Source organism: Podarcis liolepis (assembly GCF_965112155.1).
Source record: "Podarcis liolepis genome assembly, chromosome: 2".
Taxonomy (NCBI): Eukaryota; Metazoa; Chordata; class Lepidosauria; order Squamata; family Lacertidae; genus Podarcis; species Podarcis liolepis.
In genome coordinates this window covers 12,082,400-12,101,495 of record NC_139555.1, presented here as the reverse complement: position 1 = coordinate 12,101,495, position 19,096 = coordinate 12,082,400, and the positions used below count along the sequence as shown (strand labels likewise).

The window sequence follows — 19,096 nt, the reverse complement described above, 5'->3', positions numbered from 1 at the left end:
AGTGGCGCCTGGCCTTGCTGCTCCTTCTCCTTGCTTTTGCTGCTTATTTGCCAGCCAAGGGAGCGAGCCATGAGAAGAGCGAGGAAGAGAAGGAAGGGGTGGGAGGAGGAGGATCCCTGTGTTGTAAACAAAAATTGCCCTTTTCCCTTATGGGGTATCCAAGAGCCCATATAGAGTCCTTACGTAGGTTCCCTATTGGTAGGAGAAAATAACAGAGGCCAGCCAGAGAATATTGAGAAGCAAAGCAGCTAGTAAGCTTGATCTTTATTGATCTGTTGCAACAGGGTGCTCCCCTCACCCGCAGGAGAGAAAGAGGAACCCAGAACAATGGCGCACAAGGCCTTATAAAGACTTTTGAAGTTGCCACCCTGTAGATCAAGACCACCCCCAGAAACATCATGCATACATCACAGAAGGGGTGTAACTTAAGACCACCCCTCAGATACATCATACCTACATCACAGAAAAGGCGGTCTGTGGGTTGAAGGCCAACTCACCCAAACCCTCTCTTCAGTGCAGAATCTGCAATGCAGGAAGCAACCACAGTTGACAGATGGCCCCGCACAGCCTCTGCTCCAGTGCCTTCCGCAAAACTAAGAGCGCAACCACCTTTCAACAATGCAGGCTATTTCTTACCACGACGAAGCTTCTCTGGATGTTTATCCAAATTTGGCTTCAGTGCTGGTTCTAGCTCTGCCATCCAACCAACAGATTTGCAGTCTGCTCCATCTTCTGCACTGACAGCCTTTCAGGCTCTTGGAAGACCATAAGCACATCTTCCCCTATTATGTGCCCCACCAAGAGGCAGACAAGCATGTTCCGCCTAATCCACTGAGAGCAATTTGACTGACACACCCACACCAAGGAGCGGTACAGAAGACCCTCCTTGCTGGCAACAGGCCTTTTTAATGCAATTCTGCTCTGCTTTGCCATGGCAAAGGGATAATTTGCCTTGCGTGTATGCTTTGAAACTTGTCCTACTTTAGGCTTGCCCTATAATGAAGAGGTAGGGACGTGGGTGGCACTGTGGGTTAAACCACAGAGCCTAGGGCTTGCTGATCAGAAGGTCGGCGGTTTGAATCCCCGCGACGGGGTGAGCTCCTGTTGCTCGGTCCCTGCTCCTGCCAACCTAGCAGTTCATCAAAGTGAAAGTAGATAAATAGGTACCGCTCCGGCAGGAAGGTAAACGGCATTTCCGTGCACTGCTCTGGTTCGCCAGAAGAGGCTTAGTCATGCTGACCACATGACCCGGAAGCTGTACGCTGGCTCCCTCGGCCAATAAAGTGAGATGAGCAATGCAACCCCAGAGTCGGCCACGACTGGACCTGATGGTCAGGCGTCCCTTTACCTTTATAATGAAGAGGCCTGTGGTAACAGGCAAAACTTCTCCCGATGTTCACCACAGCAAGCACCTGCTATGAGCATAAGCTGAGCTCTGGGATGACAAACAGGGCAGTTCTGCACAGGGGCTCAAGATGACCTGCTGGAATGGCCTATTGTGAACTGAGCAACCGCAGCATAGGCTACAGCATCACAATCCAGTTGCCCCCACCTCTCTGAAGCATTGTGAGACTAGTCAGTCAAAGATGAGCCACTAAAATCTGGGCCACCTTTGCCCTAGATTGGGTATGGGGAACCTTTGGCCCTCCAGATGCTGCTGAACTACAACGCCCAAACACAAGTGAGTGAGAAGATTAGTGATTTTATTCTAAACAGCAAGCAATATATACATTACCAAGCAACACTTCAATCTGCCACTGGGAAGCCCTCAAGAAGTGGTGAAGTGCCTCCCCCAGGTAGCCTCAGTTTTTGCACAGCCCCACGGCCGACAGTCTGGGCACGAGGTTCTCAGCACTCGGCCCCCAAACCATCTGATTTATAGATTATTGATAGCTGGATGTCAGGGAACTGACATCGGAGCTAGAGGCAGAGGGAAGGCTCTCAAATGATGCTGGAGAAGGAACCAGCAGGGAGAGAGGCAGCTCCGCCGATGGGGAAGCAAATCAGCGCAACACCAGGGATATAGAGGGGCTGATGGGGGAATCGGCGAGAGGGCTCCAGGACTCTTCACCGGACACCAGCGGGGAGAGCACGGATCCTCCACTACCCACGCCCACCCTGCGCAGAAGACTTCCGCGCAGGGAGAGTAGGAGGAGACTTGGCGTCAAACAGCTTTTATGCTGGAAAAGGTTTAAGAAACGCCCACTGACGGATTCTGCTAGCGACTGAGGCAGCCACGAATTCTAGGGCTGTCCAGACAGAAAGGTTTAACAAGGCAACCCCATACCCATTACACTAGCCTATATGGCTTGCCCAACTGCCTACATGCAAGTCATTCATTCGTCACCCTCTTCCCAATGCTTCTACATCAAAGGTCAGAAAGTGCCCATCACTATTGCGTCTTCCTTCCAGCAGATTATACATTAAAGGCTGCTCTCAGCCATCAAAGGACTTCAACAAGAGACAGAAAGGGGAAGTAAACGGAGGCAGGAAGAGATGACCATGCTAGATCAACTAACTCCTGGAAATTACAATTACCGTATTTTTCGCCCCATAGGACGCCCACAGGACGCACCTAGTTTTTTGGGGGGAAAATAAAGAAAAAATGTTTATTTCCCCCCCAGGTACGGGATTCCCCCGACCCCAGCCCCCAGAACAGGCTGCTATCCGCAAGCCGTGGGAGAGCTGCGCTACTTTGCGCAGCTCTCCCACGGCTAGCGGAGAGCTTCCTGAAGCCTGGAGATCAAGAGGGGTCGGTGCGCACCGACCCCCCTCACTCTCCAGGCTTCAGCAAAAGCCTGCATTCACCCCATAGGACGCACACACATTTCCCCTTCATTTTTGGAGGGGAAAAGTGCATCCTATAGGGCAAAAAATACGGTATCTTCCAGAAAGATTGCCCATACACCATCATCCCTGGCCATTGGCCATACATGCTGGAGCTGATGTCGAGTTGTAGTTCAACATTTGGAAGGCCAGAGTTTCCTCACTCATGTCTCCCTGTTAGCCGATTCCCAGATCCCTCTTTGTCCCAGCGCACTCCAACCCTTCTCACCTCCTCCCTTTGCCTCCTTTTCATCTCCCTTTAAACAAAACAAGGGAGCGGCAAGCGAAAAGCCCGGTCAGGCGGCTATAAAACAGGGAAAGTGGAAAGGCTACAGGGGCTGGATCTAGACACATCAAATAAGTTTCCATTAAATGCACTGCAAACTTTGTATGGAAAATTGGGTTAGCAAAAATGGAACTACACAGCGCCATCTGGTGTCACAGCATTAGAATGCATAAACAACGCATATACTGTTATGCGCTTTTTCTTTGCCAATATAGCTGAGTCCAGAGTCTAGAACAGTGATGGCCAAACTTGGCCCTCCTGCTGTTTGGGGACTATAGTCCCCATCACCACTGGTCCTGTTAGCTAGGGATGATGGGAGTTGTAGTCCCAAAACAGCTGGAGGGCCAAGTTTGGCCATCACTGGTCTAGCAGCACAAAGAGCCATTATGAGGTCACAGGGGTTCCACAATGCCGTCAGCAGGCAGAGGTGCCCACGGAGGCAGGTAAACAGACAAGGAGAGCATTGTGGGCCATGTGCACCTGTATCCATGAATAGCCCCCATGCCTATGGCGCCGGGAGGCAGGGAATGAAGGTCGCAGAGCCCAAAGGTCTTGTGTCTCAGCTCCTCGGGAGCTGGTTACGAGCCATCCGGTAAGTTATAATGCCAGAAACTCAGAGTCAACCTCTGAAACTGGGAGACAAAAAAAAGGTACTTTTATTTTTACTCATTGTGCTATTAACTTATGGAACTCAGTGCTACAAGATGTGTTGGCGGCGGCTGGTGGCCACCATCTGCAACGGCTTCAAAAGGGAGTTAGAGATATTAATGGAAGATATGGCTTTGCCATAAGAGCATAAGGAAAGCCTGTTGGATCAGGCCAAGGGCCTATGTGGTCCAGCATCCCAGTCTCACACAGTGGCCAACTGGGAAGCCTGCAAGCAGATAGCCAGGGCGTTTGAGCCACCAACTTCAGATGCAATGTGCCTTCAACCACCAGTTACTGCTCTAATTACAGGACTCTTGAAAGCGTCGGGCTGGCGACTGTGGGTTACATACAGACCTTTGGTCCAAACTTGCAGGGCTCTTTTTATATTCCTATGCTGTCACCTCAAAACTTGCTCTCTGTCATCTAGCTTCACTCATTCATGAATTGTTCCTACCAGCTTCCACATGGCTCCTTATCCCTGTCTCTGATGATCAGAGCTAACCAAATGCTTACGCCCCACAGAGAGACCATTGCAATCCTGTTGCAGTTTGCAGAAGATCAGACCCAATGGTTACTTCAAACGGCTGCCAGTTACCCTGTCCTGAAGGCCCTGTTCCCATATCTGGAATCCTTTGCAAGGTCAGAGCTTCTGCAGCGAAGAAAATGGGGGTGGGGGGAGAAGGAGATGAAGAATCACAGCTGTGATTGTATGGTTGGTGTTCATATGGCAGGACACAAAGAGGAGACACTGAGCAAATCCTACGTCACTTTTGATACCGTTCTAAGAATTTCAGCTTAATTCTTTTAAAATAGGTAATGTGTTTCAGCAAAAAAACAGCAACACAGGAGGGCACAAAATAAGGAGTCTAGTATAAAGAAACTCAACTTCATGGCAGTTTCTTCGGTTCCTATCAATTCAAAGTACAGAAAATAAATATACCGTCGTACCTTGGATCTCGAACGCCTTGTCTCCTGAACAAATCGGCTCCCGAACGATCAAACCCCAGAAGTGAGCGTTCCAGTTTTCGAACGATTTTCAGAAGCCAAACGTCCGGCACAACCTCCGTGGCTTCCAATTGGCTGCAGGAGCTTCTTGCAGCCAATCAGAAGCCGTGTTTTCGTTTCTGAACATTTAGGAAGTCCAACGGACTTCCAGAACGGATTCTGTTTGACTTCCAAGGTACGACTGTATAAGGAATTTTCAAACCTTACTGACTGAAATTTGGTTGTACATCTTACGATTTCTATTTTATGTATCACAAAATCTCCTCTTGTGGATGCAGTTTGATTTGTGAACTTTAGAGGCGGAAAAAAGTTGTCAAGCACCTCCCACACAACATTACCATTTGAGAAAATATTTAAATGCCACAACATTTCAGTCTGGAGCATGGGCTAGCCAGTTTTCAAATTTGCATGATGTTTCAGTTCTTCATTTTGTACTACAGCTAAGTTCATCCTAAGGACCAGCAGATCACCTATAGACCTACAGAAATGAAGTCTAAAAAAATCTGACATGTTCCACTTTTCCTTTCCTGGTCTCAAGAAGCCAACACGTAAGTTCTGCTGAGCTCACGACAATCCCCAGCAAGAACCAAGAAGAGATAGCAGGCAGTAGCCAGAAAGATCCCACTAAGAACCACCGGGACGAAGATGGCACAGCATTTCCCTCCCGCTCCGCAAGAGAGAACACATCTCTGCCCTCTCAGTCAATCTACACCTTATTTGACAAAGATGGGCGGCTGGATGTCTTCCGCATGCGCAAGCTGGTCTACGAGAGAGGTAGCCACACAATCTACACTGTGGATATATTGATGGGGGCAGGGAGGAGGAAGCCTGTTTCTGGCATCCTTTAGCCCCAGGGGACACGGGTGGCGCTGTGGTCTAAACCACAGAGCCTCTTGGGCTTGCTGATCAAAAGGTCGGCGGTTCAAATCCCCGCGATGGGGTGAGCTCCCATTGCTCGGTCCCTGCTCCTGCCAACCTAGCAGTTCAAAAGCACACCAAAAATGCAAGTAGATAAATAGGTACCACTCCGGCGGGAAGGTAAACGGCGTTTGCGTGTGCTGCTCTGGTTTCGCCAGAAGAGGCTTAGTCATGCTGGCCACATGACCCGGAAAAACTGCCTGCGGACAAACGCTGGCTCCCTCAGCCTGTAAAACAAGATGGGCGCCACAACCCTAGAGTCGTTGCGACTGGACTTAACTGCCAGGGGTCCTTTACCTTTACCTTTTTAGCCCAGGGGTGAGGAACCTTTTTCAGCCCAAAACCACATTTTCTTCAAACACAGTGGAGAATTTTGGGAGGTCATTTGTGCACAGCACTGGGGTGGGGGGACCACACAGAAAATGTGGTGAAAGGACACTAAATTCAGCTTTCCGGGTGCTTGATTAGTACTAAAGCCCTGGGTTTTTGTGTGGGAAGTGGAGAAGAAAGCAGTTTTGAGCTGAAAAGCAGTAGCGGGGAAGGATGCTTAACCCTTTCCCCCAGCGACTTTTTTTCTGTGCTGCCTGCAAAGCTGCATCCTCTCCCTTCTCGGGTTTAGACACATGTTTGCAAGATTAACCCCAACTCTGATTCCGCCCCACCACTACTGCAGTGCTATCCACCAGGCATCTCAACTGGATGGGGACCCATTTAAAACTGTGGTTTGGTGTTACTACACTGGGGGTGGGGTGGTCAATGTAGGGTGATGTGTGTCTTTTCTTAGGCACACATCCCAGTGAGAGAAAGATCACCTGGAAGTTTCTCTTTGGGGTGTACCCGGAAAAATCCACAACTGAAGAGAGGAAGGAGCTGGACCAGCAAATGTCCTCTCAGTACCGGTGGATGAAGCGCTCGTGGAAACAGCGCTTCCCCTGGGCTGCCCTAATGAGGGTTCATTCCGACTGTAAGTACAACCAATGCCTGATGGCTTTGTATCCTGCTACATCCCTCCCACTGGGTGGAGCAACAGGGCTCCACCTCTTAAAGGGACCACACCTGGCAAATGATGCGTTGTTTACTATTCACTTACTCCTATAGTGGAGCTTTCCTTGGCGATCCAGAGACATGACGAACAATGGAGGGAAGCTGAAACAGCCAGTCCTCCTACAGATATCTTTGATGAGGTGAGATATGAAATAGAAAATTACTTTCTTGAAGTGGATATTAATTAATGATGTTGAGGCGGGTAGGGTAATGAGCTGGTGAGCAAGGCGTAATTTAACTCAGGCTCGGCAAAGCTTAGTCCTAAAATTTGTTTTCAGTGCATTCCTGTTTAGGGAAGCTTTTAATGTTTAACAGACCACTGTATTTTAATATTTTGTTGGAAGCCAATCAGAGTGGCTAGGGAAACCCAGCCAGGTGGGCGGGGTATAAATATTATTATTATTATTATTATTATTATTATTATTATTATTATTATTATTATTATGACACAACCCTGGGAAGACTGTTTCTTTTTTTTAAAAAAAGGGTCATGCTTTAAGCACATGCAAGGTGAAGATTTTCCAGTTACCACAAAGTGACTCTTAACCAGCCAGAGGACACATAGAGTTAGTGTTTCCCAAACTTAGGCTGTTTTCAGACTACAATCCCCATCATCCTTAGCTAGCAAGACCAGTGATGGTGGGAACTGTAGTCAAAAAGCAGCTGAAGACCCGAGTTTGAGAAACACTGAGTTAGAGGCTTCCACATCACAGGACATTTCTTCCAAGTGGTGTTGAGGCCCAACGTCCCTCCCTTCCTCCTTTTTTTAAAAGGAAATTGTAATGACTTGGAAATCTCTGCCTTTTAACTCTCAACAAAGGGTGGTGTAAAAAAAACACCCAAACCACTCCTAGCACATTCGAAGCCAGCACATCAGAGAAAATACTTACCCCAAATCTTCTCCCAGACATTGTAATTCTTATATTCTTTGTGGCGAAAAACATTTAAACGCCTGGCTGCAGTTTGAAATGGTGCAGCCCAGCAATGGTTGGTACATGTGGTATTCCCCATGCATGGTTTTAACTCTTAGGACCAAACCAGATGACAAGACAGTGTAAGATCCACAGAGTGGATATCCTGAAGGATTGTTTTTTGTTAGCTAAAAGCAGCTGTAGGGAGAGGTGAACCACTTCAGAGCCATGACACTGGGGGAGGAGCGGAGTTGTGTGTGGTTTTCTCCCTTTACACTCTGTATGTTTCCCACATCTGAAAAATGGTGGCAGGTGGGAGGGTGGTAGTTAGATCAGGAAAACAACAGCAGAAGGAGGAATTAAGCCCCATCTTACCCCAGAATTCTAGTCAATCCACCCTCACCCTGCATGGCTGCTTTTCACTTTCAAGGAAATGGATCTTGACTCTTGAGAAGGGATTGATGGAAGGAAGAGAGCCATGTCAGGGATCTCCTGGTGTCTTAATCCTCTTATTTTACAATGGTCACAGAGTATAGGGCTCCATCTTGAGAAGGTTTTCAGAAGCATCTACTGGCCAAAAAATCCTGGACCAGGCTGACTCTTGGCCTAATCCAGCACACAATTACTCCGTTCCCAAACATGGGGTGGAGCTGAGAACTCACAAAATATGCTTCCAAGCATCAGTGTGCTAACTAGCCCTTCCTTAATGTTAAGTTGTGGGTGAACATATCAGACAACACAGCGATTCTTCAAACAGCTCTTGTTTATTCACAGGCCAGAACAGAACTGAATTGAAGGGTTCAGTCAGCCTGCTTATATAGAGCTCCAGTACAATGTAACTGTAACAATTTTCTAAAACTATCCAATCACTGAACGTCACTTTCGATCCCTTATTTGCATAACTATCTACAGTATCCCCCTGCTGGCCCAGGGTGAGAACTTCAGTACATAACACCTAACGTCTCCCACTCTAACGTCAATGCAATTCTGTCTTTCGTCAGCATAGCCTGCCCTTCTCGCACATTAACGAGCAACAGTTCCAAAAGGCGCTGCAAGACATTGATGCCGACGTACCCCAGACGGACAGACACCGGACATTCTTCCAGTGAGAAGTTGGCCCTCCCCAGCCGAGGCGAAACAAAAAGTTGGGACTTCCAGCAAATTTTGAAAATTCAGATTCTGAAAATTCAAAGGGTGGATTTCCTGAATGATGTACAGGCCTGGTGTAAACTATGACCACCGCTTCCCCCACAAGCTGGAATCAGCTCACCAGGTCCTGTTTTCACACATACACACATCCATTTTTGCAAACCCAGGCAGGCAGGAATCAAACCTACTGGAGGGTTGCTGCTCACACCTGGCAGTTTTCATTTAGTTTGGTAGGCATTGTTAAGGTCTGAAGTCAAATATTGTAATATCCCAACAGATTATACCCAAACATGGACAAGTCTGCCCTCTCCTTCAGGAAGAAGTGCACAGAACATTTCTTCCTGGGAATATTTGGCTTGTAACAGCAGAGGAATTTGACATATAGGACTTTTCCAAAACTCAGATCACATTACTAAGCTGTCAGCATTCGTCAAAAGCTGGAATATGCCCTGCCCCCCACAATCTGGGGGGGGGAGGGGGAACCCCACACCTCAAAATGAAAACTTTAGGCCAAGAAACATGTGATACAGGAGACGGGTGATCATATCTCCTTTTCATTATTCGTTTTAGCTTAAAAGCAGTTCTGATTTTGCTCAGAGAGCAATGGCACTGGTGGAAGGAATATTTAAACCTTCCCAACTCCTGTGATGTTTTGCTAGTCTAAATCTACCATGACACTGCTGTTAGCACCAGTGGGTGGGTGGGATTTAGATCAGGAAAGGAGGGCAGGGCAAAGGGTTAAGGATTCCCTAATCTAGCATCACTCCTCCAGGCAAAACTAGAATCCCCTCACACAGAGAGGTGTTTCGAAGGGTGTTTTTTTTTTTAAAAAAACATTATTATAATTTTAAGTTGAAAAATCCAATCAGAAATTGTCACTCCTGTGTTGGACCTGAGATAATCAGGTTTCAGGTTATCCCCACGCAGAACCTGCTACACCTACGTATATACCTGTTACACAAATTGCCCTATACGAGCAAACTTGCCAGTCCTTTTGTAGTACCTACTGTTAGATTCCTCCCTGCTTCCCATTATCACACATCCAGCCCTTTCCAGTTACATTCTTCTCCTGCCCTCTCTGGTCCTGAATATCTTATTTTGTAATTCCTGTACTACAGCAGAGCTTTGAGGCAGCAATTGGGGAATACTCTCTACCCTCCAAACCTCTATTGTTTATATACAGGTTTTAACGTAGCCTCCCCCAAAGAATGCTGGGGATTGTAGTTTGGTTAGTGTTGAGAATTCTCCCTTGGAAATCCCTATTCTCATTGCTACTGTCCACCAAGCCTCCTTGAAGAGCAGGAATAGTCGTTGACAGTGTCGATACATCCAGTAGTGCGGCAGGAGAGCTGAAAATAAGGCCAATATATTTCACCTCTGGTATCAGACAGTTTGGTCAGAACAAAGTATACACCTCCAGAATGAGCTCCCATTGCTCAGTCCCTGCTCCTGCCAACCTAGCAACATCAAAGTGCAAGTAGATAAATAGGTACTGCTCCGGCGGGAAGGTAAACGGCGTTTCCGTGCGCTGCTCTGGTTTGCCAGAAGCAGCTTAGTCATGCTGGCCACATGACCCAGAAGCTGTACGATGGCTCCCTTGGCCTATAGAGCGAGATGAGCACCGCAACCCCAGAGTCAGTCACGACTGGACCTAACGGTCACGGGTCCCTTTACCTTACTTCTGGTAAATGAGCCAACCGAACCACTAGAGCAGGCACAGGCAAACTCGACCCTCCAGATGTTTTGAGACTACAGTTCCCACCATCCCTCACCACTGGTCCTGTTAGCTAGAGATGATGGGAGTTGTAGTCCCAAACATCTGGAGGGCCAAGTTTGCCTATGCCTGCGCTAGAGAGCTGTGAACATTGGTGTCCTGGGCTACCCATGTACTATCTGAAACCAAAGGGGCGCATTGGTTGCCAGATGCGATTTCCCCCCCTCAGCTCTCCTACACCACTCTTGAATCGACTTTAATTCTAGGGCTCTGACTGGGAATATGTGAAGGAATAGCGGGGGGGGGGGCCTCCTCTGAGTATGTGCCAAGTGCCTTTCCCTTGCCCGTAGATAATCCCAGTTAATGGATCTAAGGAACTGGCCACTCAAAGCTGTCCCAGATGCTTTCACCTCTCTTTTTAGAACTAATTTGGGGTACACTCATGATCAGGGCCACCACCATAATACCTAGCGTATGGATTTATTCTCTCTCTCTCTCCCCAGACGCGAAGGACTAGTGAATCTGCTTTACCTCCGGGAAATTCTCGTCACGTACGTGGCCTTCCACCAAGGTGAGAAAACTGCTGTACTCGACCCACTTCCAGGAATCTCACTTGATGGCATCAGATGTCTGCCTGCCAGCTTCCCTGCTCCATTCACCTCCACCCCTCTATCCATTCCTGACACTTTACAGGCCTGCCATTCATCATTTATATGGTGCTTTTAATTTGCCACGTCCTTTTCAACCCAAACTGTTTCTCAAAGAGGCGTAGGGCTTTTCTCAAGGCAGTTCAGGGGCGGAACAGACCTTCCCCTCAGGAGGTCTCTGCTAAACATCCCACAGCCAGCATTGTAGACCGTGCTAGATATAGTGCGTACATTTTTGTACAATAAGGAATGTGCAAAACTCCCTAGACCCACTCTGTATGCATCACACTCACGTGTCTAAGCCCACATGTGTCCACCGCTCATGTGTATTCATACACACGCTACCAGGGTTCTTTGGAGCAGGGGGGAGCCAGGGCTGTTAAAATGGTGCTTTAAATGTATGCCATGGATGTGACCTTAGCACCCTCGCTTTCTACAGAATCCCATCATGAAAATATAAAACCGCAGGCCCAAAGATGACATCCAGACCAATCTTGCCAATCCTATACTTCTGTCATAGATCTAGCTTACCAGAGTCTGTGAAGTGTAGAAATTAATAAAGGGTAGTGGGTGGCGCTGGGGGTAAAACCTCAGTGCCTAGGACTTGCCGATCGCATGGTCGGCAGTTCGAATCCCCGCGGCGGGGTGAGCTCCCGTCGTTCGGTCCCAGCTCCTGCCCACCTAGCAGTTCGAAAGCACCCTTAAGTGCAAGTAGATAATTAGGTACCGCTTTATAGCGGGAAGGTAAACGGCGTTTCCGTGTGCTGCTCTGGTGCCGGTTCGCCAGAGCAGCTTCATCACGCTGGCCACGTGACCCAGAAGTGTCTGTGGACAGCGCTGGCTCCCGGCCTCTAGAGTGAGATGAGCGCACAACCCTAGAGTCTGTCAAGACTGGCCCATACGGGCAGGGGTACCTTTACCTTTACCTTAGTATTTAGACAATGGAACACGGGTGGTGCTGTGGGTTAAACCACAGAGCCTAGGACTTGCTGATCAGAAGGTCGGTGGTTCGAATCCCCATGACGGGGTGAGCTCCCATTGTTCAGTCCCAGCTCCTGCCAACCTGGCAGTTCGAAAGCATGTCAAAGTGCAAGTAGATAAATAGGTACCGCTCCGGCGGGAAGGTAAACGGCGTTTCCATGAGCTGCTCTGGTTCACCAGAAGCGGCTTAGTCATGCTGGCCACATGACCTGGAAGCTGTACGCTGGCTCCCTCGGCCAGTAAAGCGAGATGAGCGCAGCAACCCCAGAGTCGGTCACGACTGGACCTAATGGTCAGGGGTCCCTTTACCTTTATTTAGACAATATTTGGAATATGAAGGGAGAATACAAGCTGCAGAACTGTGCCACGCAATAAATTCCTGAGCTAGGCTTCTGCGAAACAGCTTGGCTGGGCTAGCTCAGTGCAGAGCCATGAAAAAAACAACAGGGAGCCAGGGACAAAACCATTAACTGTCCTTGGCAATGCAAAATGCTATCCTTCCCTCCTGCTCTGAGGAATGGACAGCGAAAGGAGATCTGGGAGGTAGCCAAGGTGGCAGGAGCGTGTTGTCACAGGAAAAAGTGTCCTTTTTGAAATCTAAAGGTGTAGGAGGAAGTAGACAGGATTCCAGGCCACGAAGGGCAAAACCACCTTGGCAGGCTGGGACAGAGGCACGAGAGGGGCTGCAGGAAGCCTTGAAAGCCATGCCTGCTGGCTGGAGGAAGTTGCACCGGGAAACCAGGAGCCATGACTGACTGTTGCTTTGGACCCCAACTTGCTGAAGCTATGAGAGACACTCTTGGGGTAGAATGTTCTGCACCCCTCCATTGAAGGCTTTAGGTGTAAATATGTGTAAAATAAACCACATTTCTTCATGACACTAGCCTCAATTTCCCCAACGGAAGCACAATAGCTGGCATGTGCCTGGACCCCCTGGAATCTTGCTACTGCTCGTCACAGGTTAGGGGTGGCTCACAACCTCTTTAACAATACATTCTTTCTCTGCTTTTAAAGCAATGCAAGAGTAAACAGGGTTGTTGCAGAGTAAAGGGATGCAAAGATGTAGTCAGCAATGGGTAATTGGAATAGTGGGCTCAGATTGTGATCTTTGGGGATTCCAACTACGCAAGTATATCATTCCCACTCCCCACCCCCCTCTGTGAACAGTAGAGGAGCATGATCTTCTGGATTCATGATTCTGTGATATTTTGAGCTATTTATTATCCCTTTATTGCATGACACTTTGCACATGCCATGTTTCCCCCCTGAATGGCTGCAAGGTGGGCTGGCAATTCCGGGTGCCAACAGCACTTCTTCCCATAGCTGTCAACTTTCAGATTTGAAAATAAGGGATCAGCAGCCTCACCTGTCCCGGGGACAGTCTACAGGATATCTAACAATCCAGGATAGCAGCGAGAAACAGCGCTAGAATAAGGGAATTTCCCACACAAAAAAGGGAAGGTTGACAGCTATGCTTCTTCCCTACTGCTGGTTTCTTTCCTCCTCTGCAGACATCGGATATTGCCAGGGCATGAATGACTTTGCCAGCCGCTTTCTGGAGACCCTGGAAAATGAGACTGAAGCCTTCTGGTGCTTTGTGGGCTACATGAGACGTTCAGCGTGGAGTTTCACCACCATGGGTGTCCGCCGCAAGACACGTGAGAGAGCGGGGAGGGAGAGGGAGAAACACCTCCCCACAGCACCTGACGCAAACATACATTATCCTCTCCAGGTTTAAGCACTAGGGAGGAATGGACTGTTCTGAAAATTTTCAGGGAATGTGGATTGTGGAAAGCGCCAACTGAATGCTGCCTGTGATGTCACTCCCAAAATTCCCATAATCATTTTGCAACTGCCCCCCTTTAAATGCCTTAGAATTAACATATGAATTGGTAAACATACATGTGGCATAGGGGAAAGAGGCACCACCATTGCTCACCCCATGTTCCATTTGCTAGAATGCAGCTCTGCCATGCAAATTGCAAAATTAGGAAAAAACCTCACTCACACCATGCGTGAAGAACCTAGCTGTGGACTCTCTACATATTTTAACTGTCTTCAGCCAGGGAAAAAGAAATATGGGAGTGGGCAGTGAACCAAGCAGTGGAAAGGGACATTGGGAGAGAGGAGGCAGTGGTGTAGCGTGGGTTGCTGGCATCCCGGGCAGGCAAGCTGAAGCCGACAATGGAGCAACCCCCCAGCAAAGCCAAGCAGGACCATGCTGCACCACCTGCCTGCACGCACAGGGTGAGCCTGCCCTGCTGACGTGGCCCTTGGCGGACAAATCATCCTGACGCCTGCAAAGAGAAGAGAGCCGGGCTAGGCTATGCTGAGGTTGCCCCTTGCCCGCCTCCCTCCATCGGTGCCTGCTCACCATGGGCCTAGGCTGTTCCCACCGCCAACAGGGAGAGGGAAGCATATGCACCCCCAATGCACCCAGGGCAACTGCCCCTCTCACACACCCCCAAAGCTATGCCACTGAGAGGAGGTATATGGTCTCCTGGCTTCTACTTGCTGGACCATGTGCAAACTCAGCCCTCCAGATATTTTGGGACTACAATTCCCATTATCCCTAGCTAACAGGACCAGTTGTCAGGGATGATGGGAAATGTAGTCCCAAAACATCTGGAGGGCCAAAGTTGCCTATGCCTGTATTAGGTCTTAGATTGAAGGAGAGGGTATTGATAGGCAGAGCTGTGTGCAATTAAAAAGAAAAAACCTGCTCTAAGAAAAGCTAAATTCTGCAACCTGAATAAAGCCAAAGGGCATACATTTGCTAAAGAATCTACTTTGTTCAGCTTTTGCAAGTAATGGGGAAGAAAAAGAAGCTCCACTCCCCACCCCAGCAAAGTCCACCGGCCTTGGACATTTTACCATGCATTACTCATGATGTGCATGTAATGTTTCTTCCAGGTGAGAACACCTCTTTTGACATGTTGGCAACCTTCGCAAATCAGGATCTTTGTCACCACCTATCCCAGTTTTGTCCCTCTCCAGAGAGCAGTTTGTTGAGGGCAAAGATGGCATGGGGACATGGAGTTGGTTGGTTGGTTGAGTGCATGATGTGAGGCATTCTTTTGGCGCTGTGGGTTAAACCACAGAGCCTAGGGCTTGCCAGTCAGAAGGTCGGCGGTTCGAATCCCCGCAACCGGGTGAGCTCCCGTTGCTCGGTCCCTGCTCCTGCCAACCTAGCAGTTCGAAAGCACGTCAAAGTGCAAGTAGATAAATAGATACCGCTCCAGCGGGAAGGTAAACGGCATTTCCATGCGCTGCTCTGGTTTGCCAGAAGCGGCTTAGTCATGCTGGCCACATGACTTGGAAGCTGTACGCCAGCTCCCTTGGCCAGTAAAGCGAGATGAGCGCTGCAACCCCAGAGTCGTCCACAACTGGACCTAACAGTCAGGGGTCCCTTTACCTTTACCTTTCTCCTGCCTGCACAGAAATCTGTGAGGAGCTTCTGAAACATGTGGACCCAGAACTGCATGACCACATCGAGAGCGTGTCCAGTGACAAGCTGCTCTTTTGCCTCAGGTAAAAAAAACAACCCACCTCCCTACAAATCCTGGACAAGGAGGAGGGAGCAAACTGCAGAGATCCCCACAGAACGGATGGCTCTCAGCCAGCATGCAGAGGTGACCAAATTCTGCAACAAGAGCTTGATTTTGTGACCTGCATAAATCATACAAATTAAGCCCATCCTGAATAATTGATTATGCAGACACAAGTTTTGCATAATCAGCATCTATGTCTCTAAGATATGGAAGCTAGCACCCATGCAAAGACCTCTTTAAAATACAAAGCTTTATTTGTGTGTTTCTTTCCTTATATACTATACTAGCCCTTCCACTCTTGCTGTCCACTTGTCCAATATGTGCTTCTTAATTTCTAGCTCTGATTACTGGGGCTGGTGGAAAAAAATACATGCTGTTCATGCTCAGAGACATCACACATTAAACGGGACAAAGTGTTCCAAGGGTGCTAGTGCTGAAACCCCAGGAGAGTGGTCTGTGTCAGATTTGACCCAGGCCGAGGAAGGACCTAGAAATGGGCTAGAGGGGTCTGTAAAGAAGTGGGCTTTTGTCAGTGTAAAATGAAAGGCTAAGACCGTCAGTTTTCCTTATCCATCACCTCTTGGAACCCTCTATGTCAGGGGTAAGCAATCTGAGGCCCAGGGGCCGGATGCGGTCCAATCGCCTTCTCAATCCGACCCACGGACGATCCAGGAATCAGTGTTTTTACATGAGTAGAATGTGTGCTTTTATTTAAAATGCATCTCTGGGTTATTTGTGGGGCCTGCCTGGTGTTTTTACATGGGTAGAATGTGTGCTTTTATATATATTAATATATATAAATATATATAAATGCATCTCTGGGTTATTTGTGGGGCATAGGAATTCATTCACCCCCCCCCAAAAAAAAAAAATAGTCCAGCCCCCCATAAGGTCTGAGGGACGGTGGACCGGCCCATGGCTGAAAAAGGTTGCTGACCCCTGCTCTATGTGCCTCTATGTCAGGTGGCTGCTGCTACTTTTCCAGAAGGACCTAGACCACTCTGATGCTGTGAGGGTCCTAGAGATCAGCGCCTTGGAATCTGAGAGGATGAATTTTGGAGCCTGGATCTGGCTGACTCGTAGGGAAGGTGAGCCCTGTGCTCTTGGGAAGCAGGTCCCTGGAGGCACAGCAGTAGCATAAACTGGGATTCCTCCACCTGGGGACAAGAATGGTGCACTTCATTCTGCCATGTGAGCATTCTGCTGCCTCCTTTCACTGTGCATTTATACCAGGCCAGAAATGTCTTAGGGAGAAGGAAAAGGTGTTTCTCGGATCTTCTTCTTCTTTGGTGATCGCTCGTAGCAGAGTAGGATTGTCTTCCATAAACACGGTTTTAACAATGAGTCCATAAGTGGCTGTGGAGGCCAATTCTGAATCCACACATCCTTCCACAGTGGGGACACTGGTTTCCGGACGGGACTTCATCACAGTGTGGATTTGCCGATTTCCTCTTAGCACGTTTCTGGGATAAACTATTACAAAGCAGGGAAGTAGGTTTCAGCATACAATTTAAAGGCAGCAGGTGGTCAGTTAATTAATGTTTATTTATTTTTGCAAGCCACCAACTCACTCAAAATAAAAAAGTGATGATCTACAATTTTTATTTCTACAATTGTCACCATTTTTATTTTCTTGCCTCAGATTGTCTTGGCAAGTGAAATGAATCCTTCAGTACAATTTCAGTGGCAACATTAGAAAATGATCCAAATGGGAGTCAAATTCTAAGAGGGAGTCAAATTATAAGGTGCTACGAAATTTTGAATCTGTGTGAATCTTTGCTTCAGCTCTAATGGGAGAGCAGGGAGTTGCTGGTTTCCTCAGAGGGGACTTTATCAAGGAAAAGCCCCTTTGCACAACCTTGCTCCACAACTCATCCCCACCCCCAGGTCTCCCATCACTGAGTTCCCCTGGTGCCTCACTCCCAAACAACTCCCTGAATTGGTTTAGGTCCACAATCCAAAAGAAGTCTTGGAGAAAGCATACAATATTCTTTGCCAATAGGTGAGGAGTCCCTGCCAGGCCCTTTCACATCTGTAGATCGGGAGGAAATCACGTTTGAAGTGCTGCTTTGCATTGCTGTCCTGATCAAGAACAGGAGGAAGCTGCTGCAATACCAGGACGTCAGTGACTTTTACCTGTTTGCACAGAGGTAAGAAACACAGCTACCTGTGAAGTGGAGCTTTAAAGTTCTGGAGATGCATGTTGTATTAGTTAAGGGCAGTAGAGGCTGGTGTGCCCATTATGACTGGCTAGGGAGACAGACACTAGGTGGGGCCAGAGCCAGGAAACGAATTCTGCTTATCTCCAGCTGAAGCAAAGAAAAAGCAGGCAGTGCTCCTCTGTCCCGTTCCTTCCTGGGTCTTCTCCTCACCTGCTGGGCAGCACACTTGGAGACCTTGGAGACACAGTAGGGACAGACAATAGAAAGAAACTGGTCTTTTATGCCACTTCAGCTGAAGATGTGAAAGGCAATGTCAGATGTCTGAGATGACAACTTTGATATTGTCTACACAGATGCTTCTCTGCTGCTACACCTGCCTGGCCTTTAAGTGTAAGGACTTACGAAGAATATGGCTAGATCAGATCACAGGTTCATCTAGGCTAGCAACAGGGTCCAGCCAAATGCTTCATTGCTAAAGAATTGACCGCTTAGCTAGCTGGGTCATCATCCTGACCCAGCACTCATGCGCTTCCAAAAGAGGAGTCCAAGTGTGGTTCCCAGCAAGTCGTGTGATATGAGTTTGCTATCAAACGTGGGTAGCTGGGCTGATGATTTTGCTACTCTGGGCACAGGTTGCAGGGGAGACTTCAGCTGAACACACTGCATGGAGAAGAGCGGCGGTAATGAGTGACCTCTTGAGAGCAGGGATCTAAAGAGGACTACAAAGAACACCCCACCCCCCATGGACTTGAGTGGTCCCTGCAGGAAGAAATGAGATCACCATCTCTTTGGAAGCCAATCTCCAATGAAGCTATAAGCAATATCAACCTAGAATTTTGTCACAGCCTCTTAATAAGCAAACATAGAAACTAGGACACCTTCTCCACCTCAGACCTAAATATCCTACAATATTAGTTTCCGCCCATTTCAAACGAGATGTGGCTCCCACTCAAGGGATGCTGTGAGTTGCAGTTCTGTTTAAAGTTGTTGGGCTTTCTAACCAAAGGCACATGTACACTACAGACTTAAAACTCATTCCAGCTCCTCAGGACACACAGGGAACTACCGCTCTGTCTGTAGGAATCTCTCAGCACCTTCACCAAAATTACAGCTCCCAGGATTCTTCGAGAGAAAGCCAGGACAGTTAAAACCGCAATAAAACCAATATACAGGTTTGTAGTGTAGATTTGCCCTAAAACTTATCGGCACATTCACAAAACAAATGGCAATTACCAGTGTTCATTACCAACGAAA

The 19,096-nt window shown here is 48.2% G+C and overlaps 1 protein-coding gene across 2 annotated transcripts; it reads left to right on the top strand.

Moving 5' to 3' along the window:
* Positions 1-1,532: 1,532 nt before the first annotated feature.
* On the top strand, positions 1,533-18,676 carry LOC310700473 (TBC1 domain family member 15-like). 2 transcript variants are annotated; one of them, XM_083490157.1, is made up of 12 exons: positions 1,533-1,681; positions 4,283-4,399; positions 5,304-5,539; positions 6,468-6,647; positions 6,782-6,867; positions 8,640-8,743; positions 11,005-11,072; positions 13,641-13,787; positions 15,570-15,660; positions 16,644-16,768; positions 17,683-17,830; positions 18,475-18,676. In XM_083490157.1, the coding sequence occupies exons 3-12, from the start codon at positions 5,515-5,517 to the stop codon at positions 18,524-18,526; spliced, it is 1,026 nt and encodes a 341-aa protein (XP_083346283.1). In that variant the 5' UTR covers positions 1,533-1,681; positions 4,283-4,399; positions 5,304-5,514; the 3' UTR covers positions 18,527-18,676. The 2 variants fall into 2 exon arrangements, with proteins under 2 accessions (XP_083346283.1, XP_083346282.1); XM_083490156.1 differs by lacking the exon at positions 1,533-1,681 and adding an exon at positions 3,516-3,704.
* Positions 18,677-19,096: the final 420 nt, after the last annotated feature.

Bases quoted from the DNA above. Each gene is read 5' to 3' on its own strand.
- LOC310700473 (XM_083490156.1), top strand. From the start codon at position 3,601: ATGAATAGCCCCCATGCCTATGGCGCCGGGAGGCAGGGAATGAAGGTC. The intron at 11,073-13,640 runs GTGAGAAAACTG...CCTCCTCTGCAG, and splicing joins GTACGTGGCCTTCCACCAAG to ACATCGGATATTGCCAGGGC. The intron at 17,831-18,474 runs GTAAGAAACACA...CTCTGGGCACAG, and splicing joins TTTTACCTGTTTGCACAGAG to GTTGCAGGGGAGACTTCAGC.